Source organism: Fukomys damarensis, unplaced genomic scaffold (genome assembly GCF_012274545.1).
Source record: "Fukomys damarensis isolate Sample0158 unplaced genomic scaffold, DMR_v1.0_HiC HiC_scaffold_14, whole genome shotgun sequence".
NCBI lineage: Eukaryota > Metazoa > Chordata > Mammalia > Rodentia > Bathyergidae > Fukomys > Fukomys damarensis.
The window spans coordinates 32,902,213-32,929,126 of NW_022900926.1; the positions used below are offsets into that span (position 1 = coordinate 32,902,213).

Consider the following 26,914-nt stretch of genomic DNA (forward strand, 5'->3'; position numbering starts at 1 on the left):
CAGACCCTCCCCCCAAATTTAAACACCCAATCCAAAACTGGACATTTGAAATGAATAGACACTTCTCAGATGAAGAAATAAATATATGCAAAAGTGTTCAACATCTTATTTTTTTGAGAGATGCAAGTTAAAATTACCCCGAGAATCCATCTCACTCCAGGAAGAATGGCTATTATCAAGAAGTCAACTAATAACAAATGCTGGAGGGGGTGTGGGGAAAAAAGGTACCCTTTTCCAGGTTTGGTGGGAGTACACACTGGTGCAGCCACTGTGGAAACAAGTATGGAAATTCCTCAAAAAGCTGAAACCAGAGTTTCCATTCAACCCAGCTATTCCCCTTCTTGATATCTTCCTGGAAGAATTAAAAGCATATCAGCACCTGCCTGGCAAGGGCAAGGTTCTGAGTTCAGTCCCTGGTACCAAAAACAAAAAACAAAACAAAAAAGGGGGCATCATATCACAGCAATATATGCACACGAACGATGTTTATAGTGGCACAGTCTATGATGGCTACATCTTGGAAACAGCCCAAATGCCCATCAACAGATGAATGAATAAAGAAGATGTATTTTTTATACAATGGAATACTACTCTGCTATAAAAAGAATAAGCTTGATGCACCTTGAGACTATACTCTTAAGTGAAATAAGCCAGACACACATGTTTAAATATTACACTGTTTCTCTGGTGTGAGAAACTGATAGTGTAAATAAGGACCAAAATGTACAATAGATGTTGGGAAACGGGAAGCAAACATTCAAATGGGAAGGGAAACAAGGGAGAGGGGCAGGGCAAAAGAAGAAAAAGAGCGAATATAAAGAAAAAATGGAAGCAAAGTTCTTGTAACCAAAGAGAGGAAGAGGAATTGAAAAGAGGGAAAGAGAAAGGGGAAAAAAAGGAAGAGGTATCGTGTACGGGTACAAATTCCCTAGGATGAATGTCACCATTGTGCATATCTAAAATGTACTAATAAAATAAAATTTTAAAAAAGGATCCGAACAAACTACCTAAAAAGAAAAGAAAAAGAAATTGAAGCACACGGGCTTGCCGATCCCTTGCTCCCCGCGTGCCTGAGGAGGACTCACTGCACACAAAGCTCTGGAAGGGAAGGGAAGAGAAGGCGCGCTGGTCCTCAGGTAGCCTCCGCTGTGAGTCACAGTGCAGAACAGGCTTGCACTGAGAGAGGGAAACAGCGGCCAGGACAAGCGTCTCCGGGGCAGGCTTCTGCCTACACCGTCACCATGATCTGATCCAGCGTCTTCCGTCTGAGGTCGGGCACCGTGGCCTCTTTGCTGGGGTAGCCCACCGGGAGCAGCATCAGCAGCTTTTCGCGTAGAGGGCGGCCCAGGAGCATCCGCAGCCGGGGGCCACAGTTGAGGGGAGTGGTAGTGACCGTCACCAGCCCTGCATTCTGAAATGGGAGAGGGAAGGGGTGCATTTTAAAGTTAGAGGCAAATCTCAGCTCTTCGGCCAGTGCGGGGACATGACATTCTCATCCTCAGGCACCTGCCTGCTTTTCCCACTTCCTTGAAGTGGTGCTGGTGGCTCCGGTGATGGTGTTCTAAAGCTCACCTGCACTCCTAGACCTTCCTACCCCCTGCCTTCTTTTAACAGAGAAGTTGGAAGCTTCTGGAAAAAGAAAAATGCTAGTCTTATTTTTCAATATGCTTCAGAAATAGGAATAGTTACTTTAGGAAGAGAAATTTGAGGAATCCAACTACAGCAAGGAAATAAAACAGTCGGGAGTTCCTTTTACCCAAGCAATCAGGCTCTCTCTGTGATATGATCTAAGTGATAACAGCAGGCTGCCAAAGGGTCCTAGCCCTAATCTGCTGCAGTTTTCCTACCAAATATCCTTTCCTGGACTCCAGTTATCTGACTGCAGTTTATTATCAATCTGTCATACTAGCATTTGACCCATCAATGTCTAAGGGGCTGAAGTGGCTTAATATGGCCTCTTCTAAAGTGCTCTCCTGTACATCACTACAAACTCAGGTTCATCAGTTTGTGTTGCTGGAGGGACTGTTTTCAAGGATACACACATTGGAGTAATCTCTCGATTTCCTCTTCATGAGCTTGAATGGTCTCTACTTCATTATAGGACTTCTCTTCCTTTATAAGATCTTAACATAGTACTTGAATTTAGAAGGGCTAAATCTTAAACTTTTCAATGAGAAAGTACTTAATTTGGTGTCATTTCATGTATTGGTCATCTTTTGAAACATAGCTTTTACTCCACACTGAAGTTTGTATATCTTTACAGGAGAAATTTGTGACTATATAGAACATATTAAACAAGTCAATTTGCTACTCTAGAGCTGGTTTCTTTTCTTTTCTTTTTTTTTCTTTTGGTACTGGGTATCATCAAACTTGGGTCCTTGCACTTGTGAGGCAGGCGGTGGAACTACTGAGCTAAATCCCTGGCCCTTAAAACTGGTTTCTGTTAGTATTTTATCTTTCATTTTTTCTTGATGTGAGTACTTTGGTCTTAACATAGGTCAAGTTTTATTTTTTTAAACCTCAAGTCCTCAGATCCCCCAAAGGACAAAAGATTGAACTCAGCAAGTCTGTGAAATTGAAAACATAAATACAGCGACACACACACACACACACTCACACACACATCATTCTCAATATAGACAACAAATCACAGTAGTAACAGTGTCTATGATCTGTCACTAATAAAGCTCACAGATATTTTCATATATCACTCTACAATTGCCATAGACATTAAAATATCATTATATTCCTTTACTTTAAAATTGTAGACTGACTAGTAAGTAGGTCTTGATATTTAATGTATTAAGAAAGATTTCTATATTTTATTCCAAATGACAAGAAGCACAGGGAATGTCTGTGGCTACAGAACCAATGGTGGAAGGTGTGACTCGCTCCTGGTGAGGACCCTAGTTCCAGTGATAGGGCAACAGGGGCAGAAGGGCACACTGAGTGTAGAGGAAAATACCTCACTGATCTCCAAGTGATAAATATCTAAATGGAAACAACGTGTAGCTTTCAAGCACTTCTCCAGTTGCCCCCTGCACTACCCATGCTTTCCCATTCAGATGCCACCCCCAGATGGGTGAGGAGCTGCTCCCTACATCCTGCTTGGCAGAGTTCTGGGTGTGTGTGTGGTGGGGTGTTCCTGATCTCTCTCCTCACTAACGAAGACCCATCCTCAGAATTATGCCAAAGGAACGCTAGAGGGCAGCACACTCCACAGTGCTGTATAGTGGCCGTGCCCTTGAGCTTCTGAGGCCCCCAATACCTTGAACTGAGCTACTTCCTGTGTGGTCTGAAGGCTGCATGGGGACTTCTTCATTTGTCTGCTTACAGATTCAGGAATGAAGACAAATGCTAGCTTCTTCGAGACAATTTTTGAAGTAATCTAAAAGCATTTTTCTCTTTTATGCAACAGTGACCAGATTTTTCATTGAGATAACCTAGAAGTGTGCGTGTGTGCGTGTGTGTGCACGCGCTTGTGAAATAAATTGTTCCCTGAATGTAAGATCATCCACTCTTACAATCTTGTTTGCTTTTTTATTGAGTGCATTCACCATTTCTCTGTATCTCCTACCTGGACCCCTGGCCCCACCAGAATGTACAGTTCATGAGACAACCATTGTCAGTGCCTTCCAGAAATGTCGCCTGTAAGGAGCTCAGGGAGTATTTGTGGAGTGAATGAACTGAAGGGTTTGAAAGGCAGAGCACAGTCCTGTTCCACTTGCTGTTGACATTGCCCTGGCTGCTATGTATTTGGGAAGTTTGGGAAGCCCATGGCAGTCTCTCAAATGCCGGGCAAACCCAGCTTCTCAGGAAATGTGCTCTGAGACAGAGCCCTCCTTACAGCTCTTTGGTCCTTTCATCCGCAAAAGTACAAACACCTAGGGAGTTAGTCTCTGTGACTTTCTGGTGCTGAAGTTCTGCTCACACCATCTGCCAGGCCGCGTAAACTACATGTGGTGAGACAGGTAGCTAATGCAGCAACATTTTTTCTGATCCTGAAATGAGTGACAAGTGAGTTTCTAAGAAGGTTTCCAGCTGGCTGGACCAACACTCTCACCACTCCAGGTTTCCAGGGTGGGTCTCCACATCAGAATTACCTTACTTAGGAATCCAACTTTAGACAAACATTTCCAGATGACCTGCGTGGTAAACTCGGCGAAGTTTCCTAATAGCCCACTTGAGACCCCCACATCTCCCCAGTGTCCCTCGGGCTGAGGGAAGGCAGCGTACCTGCAGGGCAGCGAGCAGGATGCCACAGGCGATGGAGACGCTGATCTCGTTGTAGTAGTGAATCTTTTTCTTGCCATTAGCAGCAAAACCATGCACTTGCTTGAAAATGAGAATCAAAACGGGGGCACTGTCCAAGTACTCTTTGATCCAATTGGTTCTGGGGACGGGTGAGATTCAGGAGGATATTTGCTCAATGTTTTTGTTTTCTTTTACTATCTTAGCTTATTTATGATAAAAATGAAAACATGTTAACTTGTCTTTTATATTTATATTGAAAAGGGGTAGTTTTTTGAGTGCGTGTGTCTTATTCATTTTTTTTTGTCCAACTTTATCAATTCAATAACATGCCTTTGTAAGTTACTGAAAGACACAAAGACACACTAACTCAGAGAGCACTAAGCCAACATTTATTTACAAAAGGAAGCCTGGTAAGTGCTTCTAAAGAAATAGAAACCCATCGTTTTGGGAACACTTGAGAATCTTAATGTTAATTTTGAAGAGTACGGGGAGAAGACCCCAGAAATGACCTCAAGCTGGGCTCTGAAGACCAGGTGGAGTAGGTGGGGGGGGCAGGCAGAGCGGAGACATGAGCTAAGGCACAGTCAGAAAGGAGGCACCGCACCACAGGAATCTCCAGCAGCCGGAAGGGCTGGACGGTGGGATGCGTGGCTGGACACGACGGGGACACCACAGGCTGACAGGACCTGGCCCCAGTGTGTATCTAAGAGACATCCCGGGCTCCGGGCAGAAGAATCACAGGAGCCGGCAGGTTTCACAAAGCGGATGGGCACATCGGTGAGACCGAGATCGTCAAGGGCAGTATTTTGAATACCAAGTACAAAGTCTTCCCAGAGAAAGGAAAACCTGTCAGGAGACCACAGCAATAGCCCAGGAAGGAGGGTGGGCAAAGAAAGGCCAAGCACAGGAGAATGGAGAGAGGTGTGGGGCTGGAGCAACAGAATCAGAGTCCAGTACAGGGGTGGGGGAGGAGGTGACAGCGACACTGACAGCGATGGCGAGGGATTTCAGTGAAACGCTGTTAGTCCAGTTACAGAAAAAAGAAAGGAATGTTTGAGGTAGCAAGAGATCCTTCATGGGCAGTGTAAATGCGGAACTGAAATACTTGTTTTCCAGTTCAAAATCTCTCTCTTGGTTCCATCCCCATGCCACATACATTTTGGTAAAACTTTCATTCTAGAACAGATATTCATAGGAGAGAAATAACTCAGTAAAGTCATGCACTCCAGTATTCTGGAATGATTCCTTAGAATATGCTGTGTCCTTAATTAGCAAGAGCTGGCAACTGTTCAGGTCATCCTTAGCCTAATTATGCTTCACTGTTTGAGACAGGGTCTCACTGTATAGTTGAGACTGACCTGGAACTCACTGTGTAGCCCAGGCTGTTCTCAAACTCACAGCAATCCTCCTTCCTCAGCCTCCCAAGTGCTGGGATTACAGGCATGCTCCACCATGCCCGGCAGTGTGTGTACTTTTTGTTGGCTCTTATTCTATTAAAGCATCTGGGTTTCACTCTCAAAGCCACTTTACCATACTCTGATGAGGTTTTGAGACTGACCTGGAACTCACTGTGTAGCCCAGGCTGTTCTCAAACTCACAGCAATCCTCCTTCCTCAGCCTCCCAAGTGCTGGGATTACAGGCATGCTCCACCATGCCCGGCAGTGTGTGTACTTTTTGTTGGCTCTTATTCTATTAAAGCATCTGGGTTTCACTCTCAAAGCCACTTTACCATACTCTGATGAGGTTGGGCCCACTTGACTGTTAACTGATTCTTTTGGTTCCACAGAGAAGCAGAATGTTAATGGCTTAGAAAATCGACTCTGGAGCTGGACTACCTTGGCCATTTGCGTAAGATACTTAACCTCTGTGGCTCAGTTTCTTCATATGGAAGACGTACTATTGTGACCCATCTCATATGGTTCTCATGAGGGTGAAATAAGTTAAAATACATAAAGTGACTTTTACTGACACAAATGTCAGGGACTGATTGATTGATGATAGTCTTGAAGGGTGAACTCAGGGCCTTTGCACTGAATTACATCTCTAACCCTTTTTCATTTTTTGAGGCAGAGTCTCACTAAGTTGATAAGTTGACCCAGTTGGTCTCACACTTGTAATCCTCCTGCCTCAACCTCCCAGAGTGCTGGGATTACAATCATGTGCTACCATGCCTGGGTACAAACTTTTAAATCATATTAATATAAAAGAAATATTAATATAAAAGAGATTATTTTAATCTGATTTTTTTTACTCACTTGATTTCTAGTGCTCTCAAATCCCTCTGAAACACACATTGATGGTACCTTTAAGGACTGAGTAGACCAGGCAGCAGCTTTCCATTTCCCTCCCAAACTTGTTGTGTCAGGTGAGTTGAATGAGGCTAAGAGAGAGCTGTGTGTGTTCTCCAAAGTGGGTTCTGTTAGAGGAACTTGAATTCTGCATTGATATTTTCATGATTTAAATTCTGATTTTTATATTAAAATAAATGTATTTATTTATTTTATTTTATTTTATTTTTTAGTACCAGGAATTGAATTCAGGACCTTGTGTTTGCCAGGCAGGTGGGCCACCATTGAGCTACATTCGTGACCCTAAAAGTAATTTCTAAAAGCATATAAAATATACAGGGAGTAAAGTAATGTAAATTTTAAAGTATCAGATGAAGATTAAGCAGTTTATCTATATTCTAAGGCAGCCGAATCATTTATAGTATCTTTGTACCACTTACTTTGCCTAAGCAAACATTGGTAGCTTTCTGATTAATTAAATTTTAGATATTCAAAATATTTGTTATAACATTGTATTAGAGCTTTTAAAAAGACAGCAGTGGGCTGGGAATTTAGCTCAGTGCACTGCATCTGCCTGGAAAGTGCAAGGTCCTGAGTTTGACGACCCCTGGTACAAAAAAAAAAGATAGCAAGCAGCACTGTTAAAAGAAGGACACCTGGCACCTTCTGGCTGGGTGAGCTCTCCTGCCAGCAAGGCAGAGGAGATAAGAGTTATAAGATAAGTTGGCTGTATGTTATGTATGGGGAATTAATAACAGCTATGGACTTCAGAATTGCCTTGAACAGGAAAACAGGCATATGCTCATTTGTCATTCAGCTTAATGTATTTGTTACCTGTTTGCATCAGACTGGTGCTAGGTGTGAGGCTTTTTAAACTCAAGTTAGATCCCTACAACAGTGTGTGTGTGTGTATGTGTGTGTGTGCGTATGTGTGCATATATATTGTTGGTTGAGAAAGTGTATGACTTACCTGGATTCTTAGAGTATAGATTTCTTAAAAATGGTCTATAATATCAAAAGAAAAGTAAAGCAATCATTAAAATGCTGTGTGGTACTGGCTATTTTGGATGTATGGAAGGTGTATGTGAGGTATTGGGTGCCGAAATAAGACAGAAATTCATCCTGCCTTGGTCAAGGGGAGTGAGAAGAGCAATAGTGTTCTGTAGGTGGTGTGCATATCCAGAGTACAGCTCTCTAAGTATGGAAACGCAACTTGATCTTTACTTATCCCATTCTTTCCCTAAAATATGCAGTCAGATTTATATTCATCATTAATATCCTATACTTGTTCCAGAGCATGAGAATAAGTTACAAATCTGTAGATGTATCTTAGGAGAAAATTGTCTTCTGGGGACATTAAATAAAACAAAAGTAGAGCTGAGAGACCAGCCTGTCCTCCTCTACCTCTAACACCTGGGCAAGAAGTCCCATTGTACCCTCAAGACTGAGACCTTGTTACCCTTTCTTTGGCTACTAACACCGTGGGATGTTGGATGGCAGGTGCCACAACTGGCCAGGGAAGGCCCACAGTAGAGACAGGGTATTAGGTGCCTTCATATTTAAATGGCCTCTCTGCTCAGTCTTCTGAGAAGTGAGAGTCAACATCATCACCCTGTGGTTACACTGATTCCACTCTGCTTCCCTTTTGGAGCCCATAGTTATTAACAATGCCCAAAAGATTTGCTGGAATTAACTGGTCCTCGAACTGCTTAGTGATCCATGTGTGTGTAGGACCTGATCACTTTAGTAAAATGTGATTTGCTTCATCAATAGTTTGAAAAGTATTTCCCAATGTTGTCATCCAGATGGATGAAAACTGAAGTGATTCTTCAGAGTTTTATTAAAGAAGTTATTAACTGGGTCAGAACTCATAAATTAAGTCAGGGGTGAGGCCTGACTTAATTTTCATAATTTCTTCCAGAAATAGAATCTAAATTTTTTGGCACTGAAAACCAGGATGAGAGCTGATTAGTGGATGTGTTGAAAAGCCCCACTGAACCACATTATTATGCACAGTGAATACGCGTTAATCGAATGTAAAATATCATTTAAAAACCCAACAAACTGCAGTTATTTCCTTTTGGGAAGTCAAACCAAACATCCCAGCCTGCCGCCTTGGTACCTCAGTCTCTTCAGGTCTGTAACCCAGCGGGGTCCCATTCTTTTCATGTAGTTTATTTTCTCTTCCTCTTCAATGATCCCTCGGATCCGATGCTTCATATCTGGGTCCTTCACGACCACAAAGGTCCATGGCTCTGTGTGGGCCCCACTTGGGGCTGTTCCTAGCACCCATTAAATTAAAATCAGACTTTAAAACTACGGGGCAGTGCGAGGCTGCTCACTCTGAGTAAACATAACACTTCACTCTTGCTCAAAATGCAGTTAGCTGATCGGGGAAGGAAAGTGCCTGCTGGTAGACCCGCTTGCAGCTGTGGTCTCCTTTGCTTTCTGTTTCACTGCAGGTGTCTCTGAACCATGGGAACTCATCCCTGCTTCTTAATTTGAGGGGGAAAAACATCCCTAAGTAATTGCACCACCACCAATAGGGAAACTCAGTGGGATGTGAAGGCTCCAATTCACCAAAATGCCATTTGTTCTGATATTCGTGAAAAAAAACATGGTCGTGGATCTTACTGGGGATGGCAAAATATCAATGGTAAAATGATTTCTAAATTATTCCTCAAAAGGCAATGAATATTATACATTATTATATATTATATATAACTTATACATTATTTAGTGCCTCTGTCGTGGCTCTGAGTCTGACATTGTCAGAGTTGGGATCTTCTTGGGAATTCAGCATAACAGAGAACATTTCTGCTCCTGTGGGCACAGGAACTTCAGCCCACAGCCGGGTCGGCTCCCCTCCCTAGGGCACCCCTTCATCGAAGGAGCGTGAATTCCCTGTGACCCTCCAGGGGGGACTGGAGCCACCCCATGGTCAAGAGATGGCCCACTGTTCCCAAGGATGGGCCACAGTGACCTGCAGTGGGATATTTCAGAAGCAATGATTTCCTCCTTCCTAGTGAGTAGTTTAGTGCAATAAGTTCTACCTGGGGAGGGAGTGAGGCTTCTGGACTCTCGGTGTGCGGTCTTAGTCGCCACCGATCACTCACAACAGCAGAAGTCATCATAGGTTGTCAAAGGAAAGTCAAAAGCTAAGCAGGAGATGGACATTTCTGCACAGCAATTTCTGTGAACTTTGTGCCCATATTTGTTCACTAAATAGTTGTATCTCTAAATATAGTAAATTAATAATTTCTCTCTGGCAAATTATACCAAATATACCATAACATCATATGTTCACACACACCTATACAGATATAAACAAAAAATTTAGTGACTGTGGCTAGTTAAAGCACTCAACAATCTAATACTGTTGTATTCTTTTTTTTTTTAGACAGGGTCTCATTATATATTCTAGGCTGGCCTTAAACTCACTATGTAGCCCAGGCTGGCCTCAAATTTGAAGCGATCCTCCTGCCTCAGCCTCTTGAATGCTGGTATTACAGGCATGCTCCACCATGCTCAGCTTGCAGTTGTATTCTTAACTGAAACAAAATGTTGTATACTTGTTTCCTTTTAAATTAGACAAAAGAGTCACAAGGAATATACAATAACTTCTACAAATGAACTTAAATATGATTTAGGTAAGAGTAAGAATGACTAGAAGGAACACTCAGGAGACTTATTCTTACAACTTTTCTCCTTTTTCTGTAGCTCTCACTCCCTTCTCCTACAGAGATATTAATTTTCATTGCAAATTAGTTGGTCTTGGCTTGGCTTACTTTGCAAATTCAGATGGGTAAACTTTGCTAGTTCCTTACCACCCTATAGCATAGTAGACTTGTAGTACAGTAGGTGTAACAGATAAATTTATCACTCTCACCTTTATTCATGTGTCTGAATTTCAATATTATTCCAATACTTTGCTCTATTAAGGCAGCTGACATTCTCAAAGACCTAACATGCAATTACTAACCTGCTGTTTTGATGACATTATCAATGACTTCCATGGGGACTCGCTCATCACTTATGAACCTGACTGACCGTCTCTTACTGAGAAGTTCATAAAAGTCCTGAGACCTCTTAACCATTTCCTTCTCAGGATACCGGGTGTGGGAGAATAGGACATGTTCAACATGTTCCTCTGCCTCCTGCCATTCATCAGCATCTGCAGATAAGAATCAGAAGAGTTGCAAATTCAGGGATCTCTTCATAGGTGGCCACTGGGAAAGGAGAGTGAGTTCTTCAAAATGTCTGTAAGGTTATGTAAGCTCAAAAGAATCAACAACAAAAAGAAAAAGATAAAGAAAGGAGGGAGGGAGGGTTGAGAAAGAGAGAGGGAGAAGACAGAAGATGAGGAAGAAGAGGAAGAGGAAGAGGAAAAAGAAAATAGAGCAGATCTACAGAATACTGATGTGACTATCCCTCAAACTCTAGACATCATAAATCAAGAAAGAAATACTTTTTTTTGCCTATGAAAAGATGAGGATTTCAAATTTCTGCTAATGGTGTATTAGGTTATTTGAAACAATCTTCTACCTGATGAAAATCACTCCGATCACCAAATAAGGTATTTTTTGAAGTTTAAAAAAAAAAATCATTGAACTGACATAATATTAAGAACTGAAGACCCAAGCTGAAGGGAAAATATAAAACTCCAGAGGGATAGACACAAAAGTTACATTTTTCCTGATTGTTTCTGCTAATCCTTATAATATGAATTTCCATTTTTGTATTTTTCAGGGATTAAGGGCAACCGAAATTAAAGTCCAGGCTTACACACAACATGAAGGCTAATAACCTGGGAGGTTCTCTCCTTGCTGAGACAATGTCCACAACACCCATAGTTAAGGGGGGAAAGGTTTATTTAGCTCACTGTTTGTAGAGGTTTCAGTCCATAATAGGCTGGCTTGAAGGCAGGGTGGTATCGCAGAGAAGAATAGTTCATGGCAGGCAGAGGGTGGCAAAGCACTAAGGGACAAGACAAGGCTCTTTCTTTCTATCCCTTACATTGTATTCAGGCTACTGAGATCAGGGTGATGCCAAACCAATCAGTGGACAGATTTAGTAATCACCCACCCTAAATCCCAGCACCCCACCATTAATTAGTCACGCATTCTAGATTCAGCCACCTCTTAAAAAAGCCCCACTTATGACTGCATGAGGCTTTGGGGGACATCTAGACACAAGCCATAACAGAGGCTCATAGTATATGCTTAGAAAAGTGAGAATTATTAAAATACCAGCCCTCATTAGCTTATATCATTCTTATATCCTGCCTCGCAATTGAATTTAAAGTAAAATGGTCCTGGCTAACAGTACCCCAATTGGCCAGCAGAAGAAAATGCCAATATACAAATAAATTCAAGTATAATTACTAGCACTGGATACAATCAGGCACATAAAGAAACAAAACATCTTGAGCAAGAAGTAGCTGAATAAATAAGAAAACATAAAGTCAGATGCCCAAAGATTCCAAATACTATCATTGTTAGGTTTGGAAGGTAAAACAATTATCTCACTATGTTCAGGGAGGAGAAAAGACAAACACAAATCTACAGAGCACAGGAAAAAAATAAAATGTGACTTAGAAAATAAGAAAAAATAGGATGTTTAGAACTGACAAGTAATTGAATTAATAATTTAATGGATAGATTTATTAGTAGGGAAACTACCTAGAAGAAAAATTAGAGAACTGAGAGATAAGCCAGAAGAAAATATCAAGAATGAGAAAAAAGGTGAAACAGCAAAAAGAGGGGAAAAGGAACATAGTATGTCTAATATAGTTTTTTCATATCCATAAGATAAAAAGGAGAATGTGACAGGAGCAATATCTGAAATCACAATGGACACCACCAAAATCCAGAAGATCATTAATAACTGCTATGAAAAAATTGTACTCCAAAATATTGGACAACCTTGAAGAAGTGGACAGATTCCCAAACACATATAAATTACCAAAAATGAACCAATAAGACAAAAATCTGAACAATAGAATAACAGACAAGAAAGCTGAGGGAAGAAAAAAAATCCTTACCAATTAAGAAAAGCCCAGGACCCAGTGGATTCACTGCCAAATTCTATAAGACCTTCAGGGACAGTGTAACTCCAGTACTCCTTAAACTCTTCAATGAAATTGAAAGGGAAGGAATACTTCCAAATTCACCCACAGAAGCTAGCATTACTGTAATTTCAAACTCAGACAAGGACCCAACTAAAAAAGAAAACTATAGTATAATCTCTTTAATGAACATAAGCACAAAAATCCTTAACAAGATACTGACAAATGAAATGCAACAAACTGTCAAAAAGGTAACACATCTTGACCAAGGATGAAAGGATAGTTCCACATTTACAAATCAATAAATGTAATGCATCATTTAAAGAGAAGCAAGGATGCAAATCACATGATCATATCAATAGATGCATAAAAAGCTTTTGACAAAATCCAGCATCCATTCATGATAAAAACACTGAAGAAAACAGGCATAGAAGGACCTTACTTCAATCCAATAAAAGCCATTTATGACAAACTAATGGCTAATATCATATTAAATAAGGAAAGGCCAAAACCTTTTCCTCTAAAATCAAGATAAAGACAAGGATGTCCACCATCACCACTCCTGTTCAATATGGTACTCAAAACATTAATTACGGCTGGGGATTTAGCTCAGTGGTTTGGTGGCCTGCCTTGCAAGCCCAAAGACCGAGTTCAATCCCTGGTACCAAAACAAACAAACAAACAAAAAACATTAATTAGAGTAATCAGGCAAGAAAAAGAAATAAAATGCTATAGAAAAGAAAGGAATATGTCAATTATCATTATTTGTAGATGCCATGATTTTTTACATAAAAGGTCCAAAAATTTCCATCAGAAAACTCTTAGAACTAATAATCAAATTCAGTAATATAGCAGAATACAAAAGCAACACACAAAAATCAACAGCATTTCTGTACACCAATAAAGAAACCACTGAAAAAGAAGTTGAGAAAATAATACCATTTACAGTAGCATCAAGAGAGTTAAGTACTTAGAAATTAACCTACCCAAGGAAGTGAAAGATGTCTACAATGAAAGCTACAGTATTCATAAAAGAGATCAAAGAAGGCATTAGAAAATGAAAGGACATTCTCTGGTCACGAATAGGCAGAACCAACATTGTCAATACGGCCATACTTCTCAAACTGACATATAGATTTAATGCAATCCCAACAACATTCTTCATAAAACTAGAGAAAATAATCCAAAAGCTCATATGGAACCAGAAGAGACCCAAAATGGTAACAGCAATCTTGGGCAACAAGAGCAAAACAGGAGGCATTACAATCTTGGACTTCAAGTTATAATACAAAACTACCATAAGAAATAGTATGGTACTGGCACAAAAACAGACGTGTGTATTAGTGGAACAGAATAGAGGACACAGAAACAGCCCCAGACTCAGATTCAGCTATCGAAAGTTTGACAAAGGAGCTAAAAACATGTGCTGGAAAAAAGATAGCCTCTTTAGCAAATGGTGCTAGGAAAACTGGCTATCACACGCAGAAGCTAGACCCATGTTTTTCACCATACACTAAACTAAAATTGAAATGACTCAAAGATCTAAATGTTAAAACAGAAATATTTAACCAGCTTGAAGATAAAATAAGTAAAACAGGCTTAGGAAAGGACTTTCTGAACAGAACTCCAATTGTGCAAGAAATAACATCAAGAATCAACAAATGGGTTTATATCAAATTTTAAAACTTTTGCACAGCAAAGAGAACAACCAACAGAGTAAAGAGACAACCTACATGATGGGGGAAAGTTTTTGCTAGCTACACTCTGGACAGGATTAATAAGAATATATAAACAACAAAAAATTAGATCCCCCCCCAAAAGACCCAATAAAAAAATAAGCCATTGAAATAAAGACACTTTTCAGAAGAAACACAAATGGCCAAGAAATGCATGAAAAAATGTTCAACAGTAGAGAAATGCAAATTAAAATAATACCAAGATTCTACCTTACTACAGAAAGAATGGCTATCATCAAGAGATCAAATAATAGCAAGTGCTAGTGAGGCTGCACGGGAAAATGACTGCTTCTACTTTGTGAGTGGGAAAGTGAACTAGTACTGGATTTCAGTGTGGTGAGTACTCAAAAAACTAAAATTCCATTCAACCCAGCTATTCCCCTACTAGGTATCTTTCCAAAAAACTTAGAGATATCAATTACAGTGATTAACATATGAACACCTCTGTTCATAGAAGCACAATTCACAGTAACTAAAGCTTGGAAGCAGCCTATAGGTCCATCAAGAGATGAATGAATAAAGAAAATGCGATGTTTAAACACAATGGAGGGACAGGGATCTAGCTCAATGGCACCGCTTGCCTTCCAAGCACAAGGTCCTGAGTTCGAACCCCAGCACGCCCCAATAAATAAATAAATAAATACACACAATGGAATACAGTACAACTTTGCTGTAAGGAAGTGTAAGTTTGAGTAATTTGTAGGAAAATGGATGTACCTTGAATCCATAATGTTAACTGAACTAAATCAGACACACAAGCTTAAATATTGTGTGGTTTCTTTTATGAGAACCTCAAAGCATAAATAAATTAAAGCACAAAATAAAAAAAAATAATAAACAGGGAGATACCTCTTCTGAAAATGGGAAGGGGACCAACAGATGGAGCAATGAGGAGGAAGGAAGGTGGTGGAAGAGGGAAGGGGACATAAAAAGAATTGACATGATACGGCACCTATATGCACCAACTACCCATATGAACAATGTATATGAATAATGAATGTATTCATTATATACTGTACAGATAGACTAAGAAAAAATAAAAAAGGAAAAGATAGTGTCAGGGATTTTCTAATTTTAAAAACTTTTAGGAAAGATTATAGGAGAATATCTGTATGACCTTGGAATGGAGAAGGATACCTTAAACATGACATACTAACATTAATCATAAGAAAAAAATTGTTAACTACACTGAAGCCACCATCACACTATCCTGACTCTGTCATTATTTCCACTTTTCCCTTATTTTCCATTCAGAGTATTCCTAGAAGCTCTTAGCAGTACCTCAGGATCTTAGATGCAATCTAAGATTTAATAGTTGAAGCTACAAATGGTTAAAATGAGGAGGAAGAAAGTAAAATCACAGACATGGCAGAAGATAAAAAGGAACCACATCTGGCACACTCACCAAGGATAGACTCTTTTTTTTTTTTAGACAGTGTCTTGCTATGTAGTTCAGGCTGGCCTCAAACATACTATGTTCCCAGGCTGGCCTTGAACTCATGGCATCCTTCTGCCTCAGCTTCCCAAGTGCTGGGATTATAGGTGTGTGTCACCACACCCAGCTTTTGATTATCTTACATTAGGAGATATTCCAACAAATAACATTGTGAACTTCTTGGGAGGCTTTACAAACAAGAATATCTTACTATTAAGTCCCCAGATGTCTCTTTCCAATATTCTCAGAATTGTTGGCTTTGTATCCAAACTTGTACAACTCTTCCTCTGACAATGTTTCCTCATGTTTTTCAAGTTCATGGATAGACACACTTTTGGTCTGCACTACAACAATTTCAACAGAAATGAATTCCAAGATTCTTCCTTCAGTCTATTAAAATTATTGAAAAGATAAATATTTGGATGAAGTAACACACATACACACACATGCACACACCTTGCTTGTCTTAGTCTGATCTTGGGCTTCTGTTTGTTGTTAAACTTTATCAACTCCTAGAATCTATAAGGTAAAACATACCAAAAAGAGAGCTTTGCAAAGAACAGACCTTAAATCAGAATGAATTGATATGAGTTGGATTGTTTTTTCCAGAGAACTTTGTATAAGATAAATCTTCATTGAGAAGGCTGCCCAGGAGGTATAGACTGAAAATATCTTCAGGATCCAGTGAGTAGATGGTCATTTTACATAGCTCAGCTCTACCAAATCTACCTTAGAGCTTTTTTCAGCCTGACAGAAATTGGTATGAAGGACCATGTTGCCTTTGGAAGCAATTCTGTTAATGTAAGAGCAGATCATCACAATCTATTGGGATAATGTTGCTGAAAATGCTCAGCACTCACCATCCTAAAGAAACAAACAGGGAATTTTGAAACCATTTCAATTTGTGTATGTGAGTGGATATGTATTAGCAGAATTATTATACTATATGAACTGTGTCTTTGGAAAACTGCACACAGTGTTGTATTATACGTTCCTTATTGACAACTTCCCCCAAACCCAATATATACCTGCCTGGTATGATATATGTGTCTCCCACACCCTCATCTGTGTGATACATGACAATTGTTTGCCACTTTCTTCTTTGACTAGATTTAATTTACTCTGATCTCATTGATTAGCTGATGTGGTTGTGGTTGTGTTATCTGCTGAAAGATTTCCACTTTTGGAAATGGTTAATTAGGGAATTTGTAGTAACCCTCCCAGCTGAAGAAATTAAAATTCTTGGGAATATATTTTACAACATCTTCTTCTATACATTGAAGAGCTAATCTGGGACTGAGGGAAAAGTAACATTTAAATCTAGGTGAAGGTTAACACTCACAGAAATAGATAAGCGCTCAAGTGTCCACAGAACATTGTATAATTACCAGGAAACAACAGTGAAGCTGAACTGATATAAAGGATGGTGACAAAAGTCTTATCGTCAATTCACCCCATCTGGGAGTCTGATACTTCCCACACTATAAACTGGGACCCTGAAGGTGTACATTTCCATAGTAACAGGTAATTTTGAGTAAAGCAGCCCTGGTAGATACTTGCAGCCCAAGGCAGTATCTGCTGAGTGATCTAGGAACCACAGGCCTTAACCTTAGGTTAGTCATTACAGAGTGTTAGTGTAAACAACTGACAGCACAAAAGTGATTTCCCTGGAAATAAACAACAATATTCTTGTCACCTGTGGGTAGGATTGTCTTGCGTGGTTCCCCAGTACCTACACTGTAGGGCCACCATTCCTGCAGCCTCTCACAGAGCAGGTATCCCTGTGCCTGAGGAATGGAGGAGCACAGAGATCAGGTGGCATGGATGCCAGGCTGGAAGCCTAGTGAGCTCCTGCAATGAGACAGGACCAGGGGAACTGAAGGAAACAGAGAAACAGCAGGGTGTTCAGCAAAGTCAAAGGGTAGCACTTCTAGCAGCTCTTAAACTCCTAACTGCTCCCCAGATTGTAGCCCAGGAGTGGAAAGAACAGTTTTGTGAACTCCTGATTTCCAGTCTCCACCCTAGAGCAGTCAGAGCTTCAGTGAAGGATTCACTCAAGCTCTAAGACTTTCAGGTTCCAAAGTAACCGGGTGCCACTATGACCTACTTTTCAGTGGAAATCCTTTGCTGCCACACTTGGAGTTTGTTATTGCTGCCAACAGCAACTCGCCTTGTACCATTGCTTTAATACCAAGGAGCCTCTAAACTGCTTTCTGACTAGAGCTGTCTGGCTGAGAAATTCTAGGTCACTTCCACCCTTTCAGTTAACATGGAGGTGTTTTCCCTGCTGCATCTCTAAATAAATTGCTTTTGTGGCTTTACAAATCTGCAAAGAGACCAAATATTTTCTAATAATGAAATCAAGGTAGTTTGGGTCACATCACCCATGTTTCCTCCCTGTAATTTTCTGGGAGACTTAAGGAGCAGTGATATTGAAGATGGAAGCATTGTGGCTTTACTCTATAGCCAAAGGTAGTAGGGAGCAATCTCAGGGTTCACAGGCCTTTAAAAGGGTCTCTTTGCCAGGTGCCTCAACACAGTCCTGCTTCTGACTTCACCTCTTGACATTTGGCCCCTAGTTGGGTAGTGACTGATAATTTCACTAACAACACTAAGGTGAGTCAGTCTGGGGAAGCTGGGGTTGCCCAAATGTTCAGATCGTGAATAGAGCAAAGCTATTCCAAAGCTGGTGGAGTTGTCTTTGGCATGATGGAGAACAGCAGGAGCAGGAAGAGCTCTCTGACTTTCCTACTCCCCTTCTTCCCTGGAGCAGGCCATAAATCCTACAGAGAACCTTCTGATCTTCCCCCAATTGTCCAAGGGATGGCTCCTGATGCCCAGAAAAGAAGAACACCCTAATCTCTACAGAGAATGGGTCACACAGAAGAGTCTCAACAATCAGGCCTTGCAATACCTCCCTGGTTTGTTACACTAGATCACACTCTCATTTTTCCATCATGTGTCCCTATAGCTGTCCACTCTTTGACCAATCTAGCAGAAAAACATTCAGGTGTAACCATTTCTTTGGGTGTTCACTGACATAAAAGCTCCTGCGCCTTGTAACATTGATATTAAATAAATGTGTGCATTTTTTCTATTAATCTACCTTTGTTAGAGGGCCTCAGCCACAAACCTGGGATGGGTAGAGAAAAAGATATTGATCCGCCCCTCCAAACAAAGATGTGAAGCTTACAGAGCTCGTTCCCAAGCTCCTTCCACTCTCTGTGCTCATCTTCAGTCTCCCCTCCCAGGACCGGTGCAGGCTTAATCTCAAGGACAATGTCTTCTTTCAAGTCCTTTCTCTTTCTTAATCTCTCGGCTATGTTTACTTTATCCTGAAGCCTGAAGGTCTTTGGGGAGTCTTGGCTAACCAACCTTCTAAATCAGCCAAATGTACAAATGTGAGGATTCATGAGAGAAGGGGAAACACCAAGGCAGAACTGAGTGTATTGCTCCTGATAATAAAGAACTGTGCTGGTCAAGTTCAGTGTCTCTGAGCACAGTAGAACTTGACTTTGAATCAAATTTTTGGCAGTGGTGGGCTGGTAAATCAATTCTTTGGGGATCGAGGGTGTGAGAGGAAGAGCATTTGCTAATATCCATGATGTAAATATTCATTCCCATCATGGCCTAACTTCAAGCTACTGAAGATCTAACAAATGGCTCAATAATTCCTGAATATTTAATGAGTTTTTCTGCTGGCCCTTGGAGTCTAGCTTTCATACACCATTTTGTTCAGAACCCTGAAGCTCAGGGGGCGGGGTATATGTGATTAACACCATGGTTAGGAGCAATGTCACTTGGTTGAGACAGTTGTACATTGGGTGGCACTCAGAGAAGCAAGTATTGGAGTGAGTCCATCCCTGGTTGGCTGATTTCCAGAAGAAAGAGGCTGACATTGATAGTTTTTTTAAGCTCCCACTGAGGTGACTTGTCAATAATCCAGCAGATAGACTTGAAACTAGTTTTGACAGCTATTTATTAGCAGGGTATATTTACGAAAATTTCTCCTTTCCCATGTTTTCAGGAACATTTTTATTCTCAGGTGTTATGCTGGACAAAAAGTTTTAACACAGGCCTTCTTAGCAAAGAATGAACAGTATAGGATACTTACTCAGAATTTCAGTTAGAATCATACTGTTCAAATGGCCGATGAAAAAAATCTCCCACCAACATTAAAATGAATACATCTTGATGAGCTATGTTTTCCATATTTTTTAAGTGTGTAGGATTTTCAGTTCATTTTACAGAGATAATCTAAGGTTTTCCTCTGAGATAAACATCAGTTACTTCTTAGATCTCTGTGCCAGGTAAACAGGGAACTGACAGTCTTAATAAAACATTTTGCTTGCCTTATCACCAAAGGAAGTCCCTGTCTTTTATCTTACAAGCTTGGCTACAACATACTCTGCTACTTCTCCCAACATTTGATTTGTTTCTAACCGCTCCTATTCTTTGACTTCTCTCTGATTCACCCAATCCCTGCTTTCCCACTACCACCTCTATCCAGCGGCCCCTCCCCAGGACAAACCACAGAGCTTCTGAAAAGATGTCCTTCTGCTGAGGGCTGTGCTTCCCAGCTGGCACTGTCTCCGACTTTCCATCATTCCATTCAATGAGATATTCACCATTTTATTATAAAATAAGCTCTGTATTGGATTCTCAGTCCCATATAGACTAATGGAAGTGTTCTCAGTGTGTTTAAAGTAGGCTGGCTGAACGATGGTGTTTGGTAGGGTAGGAATACGAAATGTATTTTCAACCTACCAAGGGCTTGTCAGGACAAATGCCATTGTAAGTCAAAAAGCATCTGTATGAGATGAGAGGCGGCCATGCTAAGAGGCAGCCTGGACTTGACTCCTGGGCAGTAGGTTCAGCATCCTGTTGACTCCCCATAGGAGGGCCACCTCCCAGTCCTGAGATTAGGACCACTGCACACACACTTCCAAACAACCTCTGCTTGGGGCGGGGAGCTCACTGAGAATTACACAATGTCTTCCATATCAAATCCCCCCACACCCAGTTCACACAGTTTCTCAAACACAGATTCCAACTTCTACTAGAATCCCTCCCTCCCTCCTTCCTGCCTGCCTCCTTTATTGCCTCCCTTTTCCTTTCTCACCCCTCCCAGCTCAGACTCAGACTTTCTTCCAGCCATTCCATTCCTGGCCTGGGATCTCTCTGATCCTCCTGGTCCACACACCCCTTCCTGCTGGGCAGCCTCCAGGCCTGCTTTGACCTTTCCCACCTGCCCATCCTGCCCCCAGTCTGCTTTAAGCACCTGATAACAGTTTCACCAAGCTTTCTGTTTGTTTGTGTCACCTTGTCCTGTGAATCAGACCCTCAGTTTGTGGAGGAAAGTGGGCCACTCTTATCTCTACTCTTACTCTTATCTCTAGCCTTGGAACAATAAAAAGTAGCAAACCCCCAGGGTGATGCCACTTGGTCCATTTCAAAGTTCTTGACCAGAACCTAATTGCTTACCTGTGCTCACTTCCAGCCTGTGATGAGGCCCCTCAGAAAGACTGTAACAGGCAGAACAGGACTGGAGCCTGGGGAAACTTCTGCCCCTCTGCAGCTTTTGATTAGTAGGAACAAAGGGAGGAGAGGTGCAAGCAGCTGACAACCTGATCACCTGAGAGATGATCCCATCTTTGTCACACTGAATTGTTGGCATACTAGAGGTCGGTGATAAAACTGACCTGCCTGTGTGTGTCTGTACCCATAAACCCAGCCATCGGGCTCACACTCAGCACAGAAACACCTTGTGGTAAAGTCAGGGGCCACTGCAGTGTCTTTACCTTCTTCTGCTTGGTGGAGGTCAGTGCTGTCTTTTAAGTCTTCATCCACCCAGGGCCAAGCTTGGAGCTCCCCTTTCTTTTTCTCTGGGCTTCTATCAGCAGCTTTAAAGATCCACACGATCAAAATGCAGACAACTGCTACCAGGACTGGAGTCAGGAAAAACATGGTTGGGAGGGAGTTGGCTCTTACTCAGAGGAATCCCACTTCCCACGCTGGCATTTAAACAGAGACAGAAGCGGGGAACTCTGGGAGTGGAAGAACAGGGAGGTGTACAGCAAAGGAGCAAAGTCCAGAGCTCTCAAAGGAGCAAAGATCACAGTCACGTGCAGGCATGATGTGTGTCGGGGGAGGGGATTGGTCATGCACCAGCACACTCATTTTTTAAAATTGTGTACTCAATCAAAAATTCTTAGGCAGTAATCCTTGGGCTATGTGAGGGGCTAGCTCTCGCTGGCAATGGTAAAAGATATTTCATCTTCTCTATAACTTTTCTCTGGGAGTGTCTTCAACTTAGGAATTGTCTGAAGAAGGTGATTTTACAAGAAAAAGGGGATAGTGTTTGGGAACCAACTCAGATGTTGTGAAAGAAAATTTCCAGGCAATCTGCATTTTAAATGGTACATGTGAGAGGCATTGTTCTTGAAGCTGTGATTTTTAAAACAATGCCCTTGCCAATATATGGAGCAAGGAAGCATCATGTTTTACATTAGAGAAAAACTTGGACCCAGAAAAATGATAACTCTTAATTATATAACTTTAAGTTCTTTTTGTTTTGTTTCTGATTTGCTTTATTGTATTAACAAGTATCTTAGTTTGGGCCATGATAACCAAATTGCTATAGACTGGGTCAGTTCAGTAACAAAGCTGTGTTCCTCTCAGTTGTGGAGGCTGAGAAATTCATAATCAAGGTGCCGGATGAATCAGTTCTTCCTGGCTTGCATATACTGCCTTCTCCCTGTGTCCTTACATGGGTGCTAATTCGTGCCTCACACTAACCCCGTGCAGTCGATTCTATTATTATCCCCATTTTTCATGTGAAGAAGGTGAGGTACAAGTAGGTGAAATAATGTGCCTAAAGTCAGCATTAGATAAATGGGCCGGAAGTAGCCCCTTTGTATCTGCCCAAAGAGTCCTTGTTGTTTCCTCCTGCAGAGCAAACAAGAGCCCTTACCCCACAGCCAATGAGAAGATGGAAATTGGGCTCATGCATAGATCTAGAAGGTCCTGGATCCGGCCTCCCAGGGCTCCTGCCCCATTTAGGGGGGTGTATGGAAAAGAGGTTTAAAAATACACACAACACAGAGGAGAAGGACTTGGCAGCCTTCACCAGTGAGACACTGATGGAGCAAAAAGCGCAGAGGAGCCTAAGCGGTTAACAGCGACTGCCCCAGGGAGAGATCCCTGCTCCTTCTGTCCCAGAGCCCCTGCAGGCCTCAGTGAAGAGAAGTCTTCCTGGGCACTAGTTCTTGGGTTTCCTTAGGACGATCCCCCTTTTTCTGTGGACTCCTGCAGCACATACCTGAGCAAGGCCTGGTGAGTGTGTTCACACCTCCACACCCCACACCACCGTCGCAGCCAGGCGTCTCACTGTGATCACATCAGGATAGCAAGATGCTTCACAGTGCTCCCTGAGAGTTGCAGTAAAGGGTTCTGATGCTGCCATGAGGTCAGCTCTGTTTTACTTGAGACCCAGAGCTCGTGTGCGGGGCCCAGGAGCTTGCTGACCTATGGAAGGCCCAAACGTGCCTCTGCACTCGGAGGAGTTCTGAGGCAACGTGGCCTACTTGTTTTCCCAATGCTTCTTCCTCACGAAGTTAGAAAAAGGAAATGAGTACCGAGGGCAGGTGAGCAGAGATGGTATGAGACAGCCTTGTACCATGCATCATCCCTACTTCGCATTGCTCGCTTCAGATTGATTTCATTTTAATCATTTTGGGACTGGATGCCAGCCTGCAGACCACATGAGCAGCACCGATGTAGAAGACACATTCCTTCTAACACGGGCAGTTTTAACGTTCAGTGCTGATGTTAGATCCGATAATCTCAGTCCATTTTCTTTCTAGCTTCCTCACGTCTTGATGTGGATTGGCAGGAGAAGCAAAGCAGTTTGAAAGAGGATTTCCTAGGAGAGACTTGTTGGGGCATCTCGTGAGCTGACTCAATTCTAATGGGTTTACACAGCATTTACCATGCTTGTTTGTTATGGATTTGTACCAAAGGCTCATTAGCAAGTGCTATGCCAAGTCTTCAGGGGAAAGACTTGAAATAGGCCTGTGTTGTACTCTGAGATATTGGTTGAGTTGTGAAGTTGGAAAATCACAAGGAATTTATACATGCTTTTAAATTTAACTGGCTTCAGCTATACTCAACTCACATTTCCTAACATCAAGCCTCTGAAAGGTCTTTACTGTCTGCCTACCTACCCAGGGGATTATGTGTTACCACATTTGTCACATGTCACTGGGTGCTAGCCCTGAGTCAATGCTTTCTCTACCATTATCCCACTGAGTCCACAGGATGAGGCACTTTACAAAACCCCATTCTCCTGGAGGAAAAAGAAAATAAAGAGCTATGCACTGTGGCAGCCTGAGCGACTGAGTCAGAGCAGGGCTCTACCAAGCATCGTCCTGGGCCTGCATCATCAGCATTTCTTGGGGCTTCTTAGAGATCCTTAACCCAGGACTACAGCACTAGCCACCCCAGGGCAGGCCCAGCAATGGGCTTCACCATTCTGCTGCCAGCTAAAATTTGACAAGCTTTGTGCTATAGGAAAGACATTTTCCTCACATTCCCTACTTCACCCCAAATTCAGATTCTCTACATCTGAACCCCTGTACTATCCAGAGGGGCAAAGTATTCTAAACATCAAATTTCTATTGAAATATTTTCCTACATGTTGTCTCAATAATACATAGTACCTAGAAAGTAATAAACTCCCATTAAGTATGAGTTCAAATTTTAAGACTGGAAATGATGTTTAAGATTTTGTTAAAAATTAATCTGGCTACCATCAGGTGCTAAAAAAAGCTGTGATTGGAAAATGAGTCCAGGATTGCTTATGGCAGTTTAGGTGAGAACTAATAGGGGTCTTATCTTGGAAGAAAGTTGTAGAACTGGGCAGAGGGGTTGTTTGCATACAGTGGGTGGTGAAAGTAATACATTCGGCCATAGCGGATTACAAAGTGGGAATCAAGTTTATACCCCTCTAGTGCCTTTAGAAACAAAGCAACTCAGTCACTTCCCTGTATTTAGCTGTAAATAGCACCCTATAACTTTTCCATTATCCTAAGAGAGAAAAAAATAACATAACAAAGCCTTAGAGAATCTGGAGTCGTAGGTGAGAGATTCAAAGGGAGGCACGTAACACCAGAAGTGTTTGGCTTTTTCATGGTAAAAGCCTGAGTTAAGGGACTCTTTTCCCCTTTTCCCTTTTTCCTGTTCTGCCACTACTTTTCAATAAACATGTAACTAGCTACTACTGGGTGTACTCATGGCGGCAATTCTTTCCTTGTCATACACAAGTGGCCCACTCAATTGTAGCACCCCTTTCTCCAGGCAACTCACATATTCCAAGCCTTACTCCCTGGGGAAAGAGTTTGGGATTTTCAGTACAGTGTGTTATTTAACCCAGTGAGCATCTGAGTGGAGTCAGTTACGGGCTCCTCCACTAAAAAGAGCTTTCAAAGCAAAAGCTCAGAAAAAACACAGGCCTCAGAAAGTTGGGGATTATGCAAGGTGTGTGACTCATCAAGTGAGGCTGTCTTTGCTCCTAACAAAACAACTCCGAACTAGAGGCTCCATTTGACCCAGCTATCCCTCTGCTGGGTATCTTTCCAAAAGAATTAAAAGAATCATACCACAGTGATATATGCGCACCTATGTTTATAGCGGCACAGTTTGTAATAGTTAAAACTTGGAAACAGCCCATTTGTCCATCAGTTGGAAACTGGCTAAAGAAGATGTGGTTTTTCTATAAAATGGAATACTACTCAGCCATAAAGAATGAGAAATTAGATTTATTCATAGGAAAATGGATACATATTGAGGATATACTCCTAAGTGAAATAAATAAGTCACACATACCGAATAGTTTCTTTGGTGTGAAAAGCTGTAATAGTACATAAGATCCTAATGAGATAATTGACAATGTGAAATAGGAAGAAAAGGGCTAAAAGTATAGGGAAAATGGGAAGGGCAGCGGAAAGGTAATAAGGGAAAAGAAAAAAGTATGAGAAAATGAAAAAATGGAAATAAAGTGTTTGTAAATAGGGAGGGGAAGAGGGGTAAAGGGAGGTCAGGGACAGGGGGTAAAATGAGAACCAAGACCTGTCATGTAAAGGTACAAGATCCCAATGATGAATGTATAGTGCTAAAATCGGAATAACTCCATTCTAAGACAGAAAGCCATCTCATGTAAGATGTGACTCCTAGGTAAACTGTGGGAATTCGCTTAGCAAAAGAGAAAGGCAAGGCCAGATGGCTGGAAAAGGGGGCCATAAAACTGCGGGAATTCGAATTCTCTTAGAAAAGAGTTTGGTACTGAGGACCCTATGATAGGGAAAACCTTAATAAGCGAAAATTTAGGAAATGTCACAATATAAGATAACTTCTGCCCCTCACCCTGCTTAGTTCAGAATTAACAGGTACTGGGAGAGACCTAGTCTCCTCACAAAAGTTTGTAAGTGAAAAGAACCATTGTTAGCTTTGTTAATCAAACAAGCTCCCTTCCCCCTGGCTAGAGCAGGCAATTGAATGAATCTAAAAGGTAACTTCCCTAACAAAAAACCAGCCCCAAACCCACCCCAAGATAAGTTTTCTTCCTGCTCTTGCAAGTGCCCCAGCAACACCCAATAGAAATAAAAAAATAGAAAATAACACCAATGAAAAAGAGAGGATTTCAAGCCTCCCAAACCCTATAAATTTATGCTTTAGAAGGGGGTCTAGACTCTCGATATGGAACCACTGCACCGGTGAGGTACAAGAGTCCAGGCTTGAGCTTGCAATAAACTCCTCATGTGCATTTACATCGGACTCGACTCCTTGGTGGTCTTTGGGGACTTCGTATTCTGGGCACAACAAATGTAACTGTACTGTGTACCTAAAATGTACCAATAAACTCAATGAGAGGAAAAAGAAAAAAAAAAACAACTCCGAGATGGAAGACCTCCCCGGGTGTTTTTCCTCCCCGCCCCCTCAACATCCCAATAGTCATCCTGTAATCTCTGAGATAAATGAAAGCACTCAGCCACAAACAAAACTGATATGGGTGTGTGTGACTGTTCCCTCTAAGGGGCAGACCATTCCCGGGGGGCGGGGGTGCACAGGCCAGGT

The 26,914-nt window shown here is 41.6% G+C and overlaps 1 protein-coding gene across 2 annotated transcripts; it reads right to left on the reverse strand.

Annotated features, from left to right (window-relative positions):
• Positions 1-975: 975 nt before the first annotated feature.
• On the reverse strand, positions 976-21,853 carry Iyd (iodotyrosine deiodinase). 2 transcript variants are annotated; one of them, XM_010613271.3, is made up of 5 exons: positions 21,583-21,853; positions 10,526-10,717; positions 8,666-8,825; positions 4,237-4,393; positions 976-1,411 (listed from the first exon to the last, which is right to left on the reverse strand). In XM_010613271.3, exons 1-5 carry the CDS (start codon positions 21,746-21,748, stop codon positions 1,229-1,231), a joined length of 858 nt encoding a protein of 285 aa, XP_010611573.1. In that variant the 5' UTR covers positions 21,749-21,853; the 3' UTR covers positions 976-1,228. The 2 variants fall into 2 exon arrangements, with proteins under 2 accessions (XP_010611573.1, XP_019061441.1); XM_019205896.2 differs by lacking the exon at positions 21,583-21,853 and having other exon boundaries at positions 10,594-10,717.
• Positions 21,854-26,914: the final 5,061 nt, after the last annotated feature.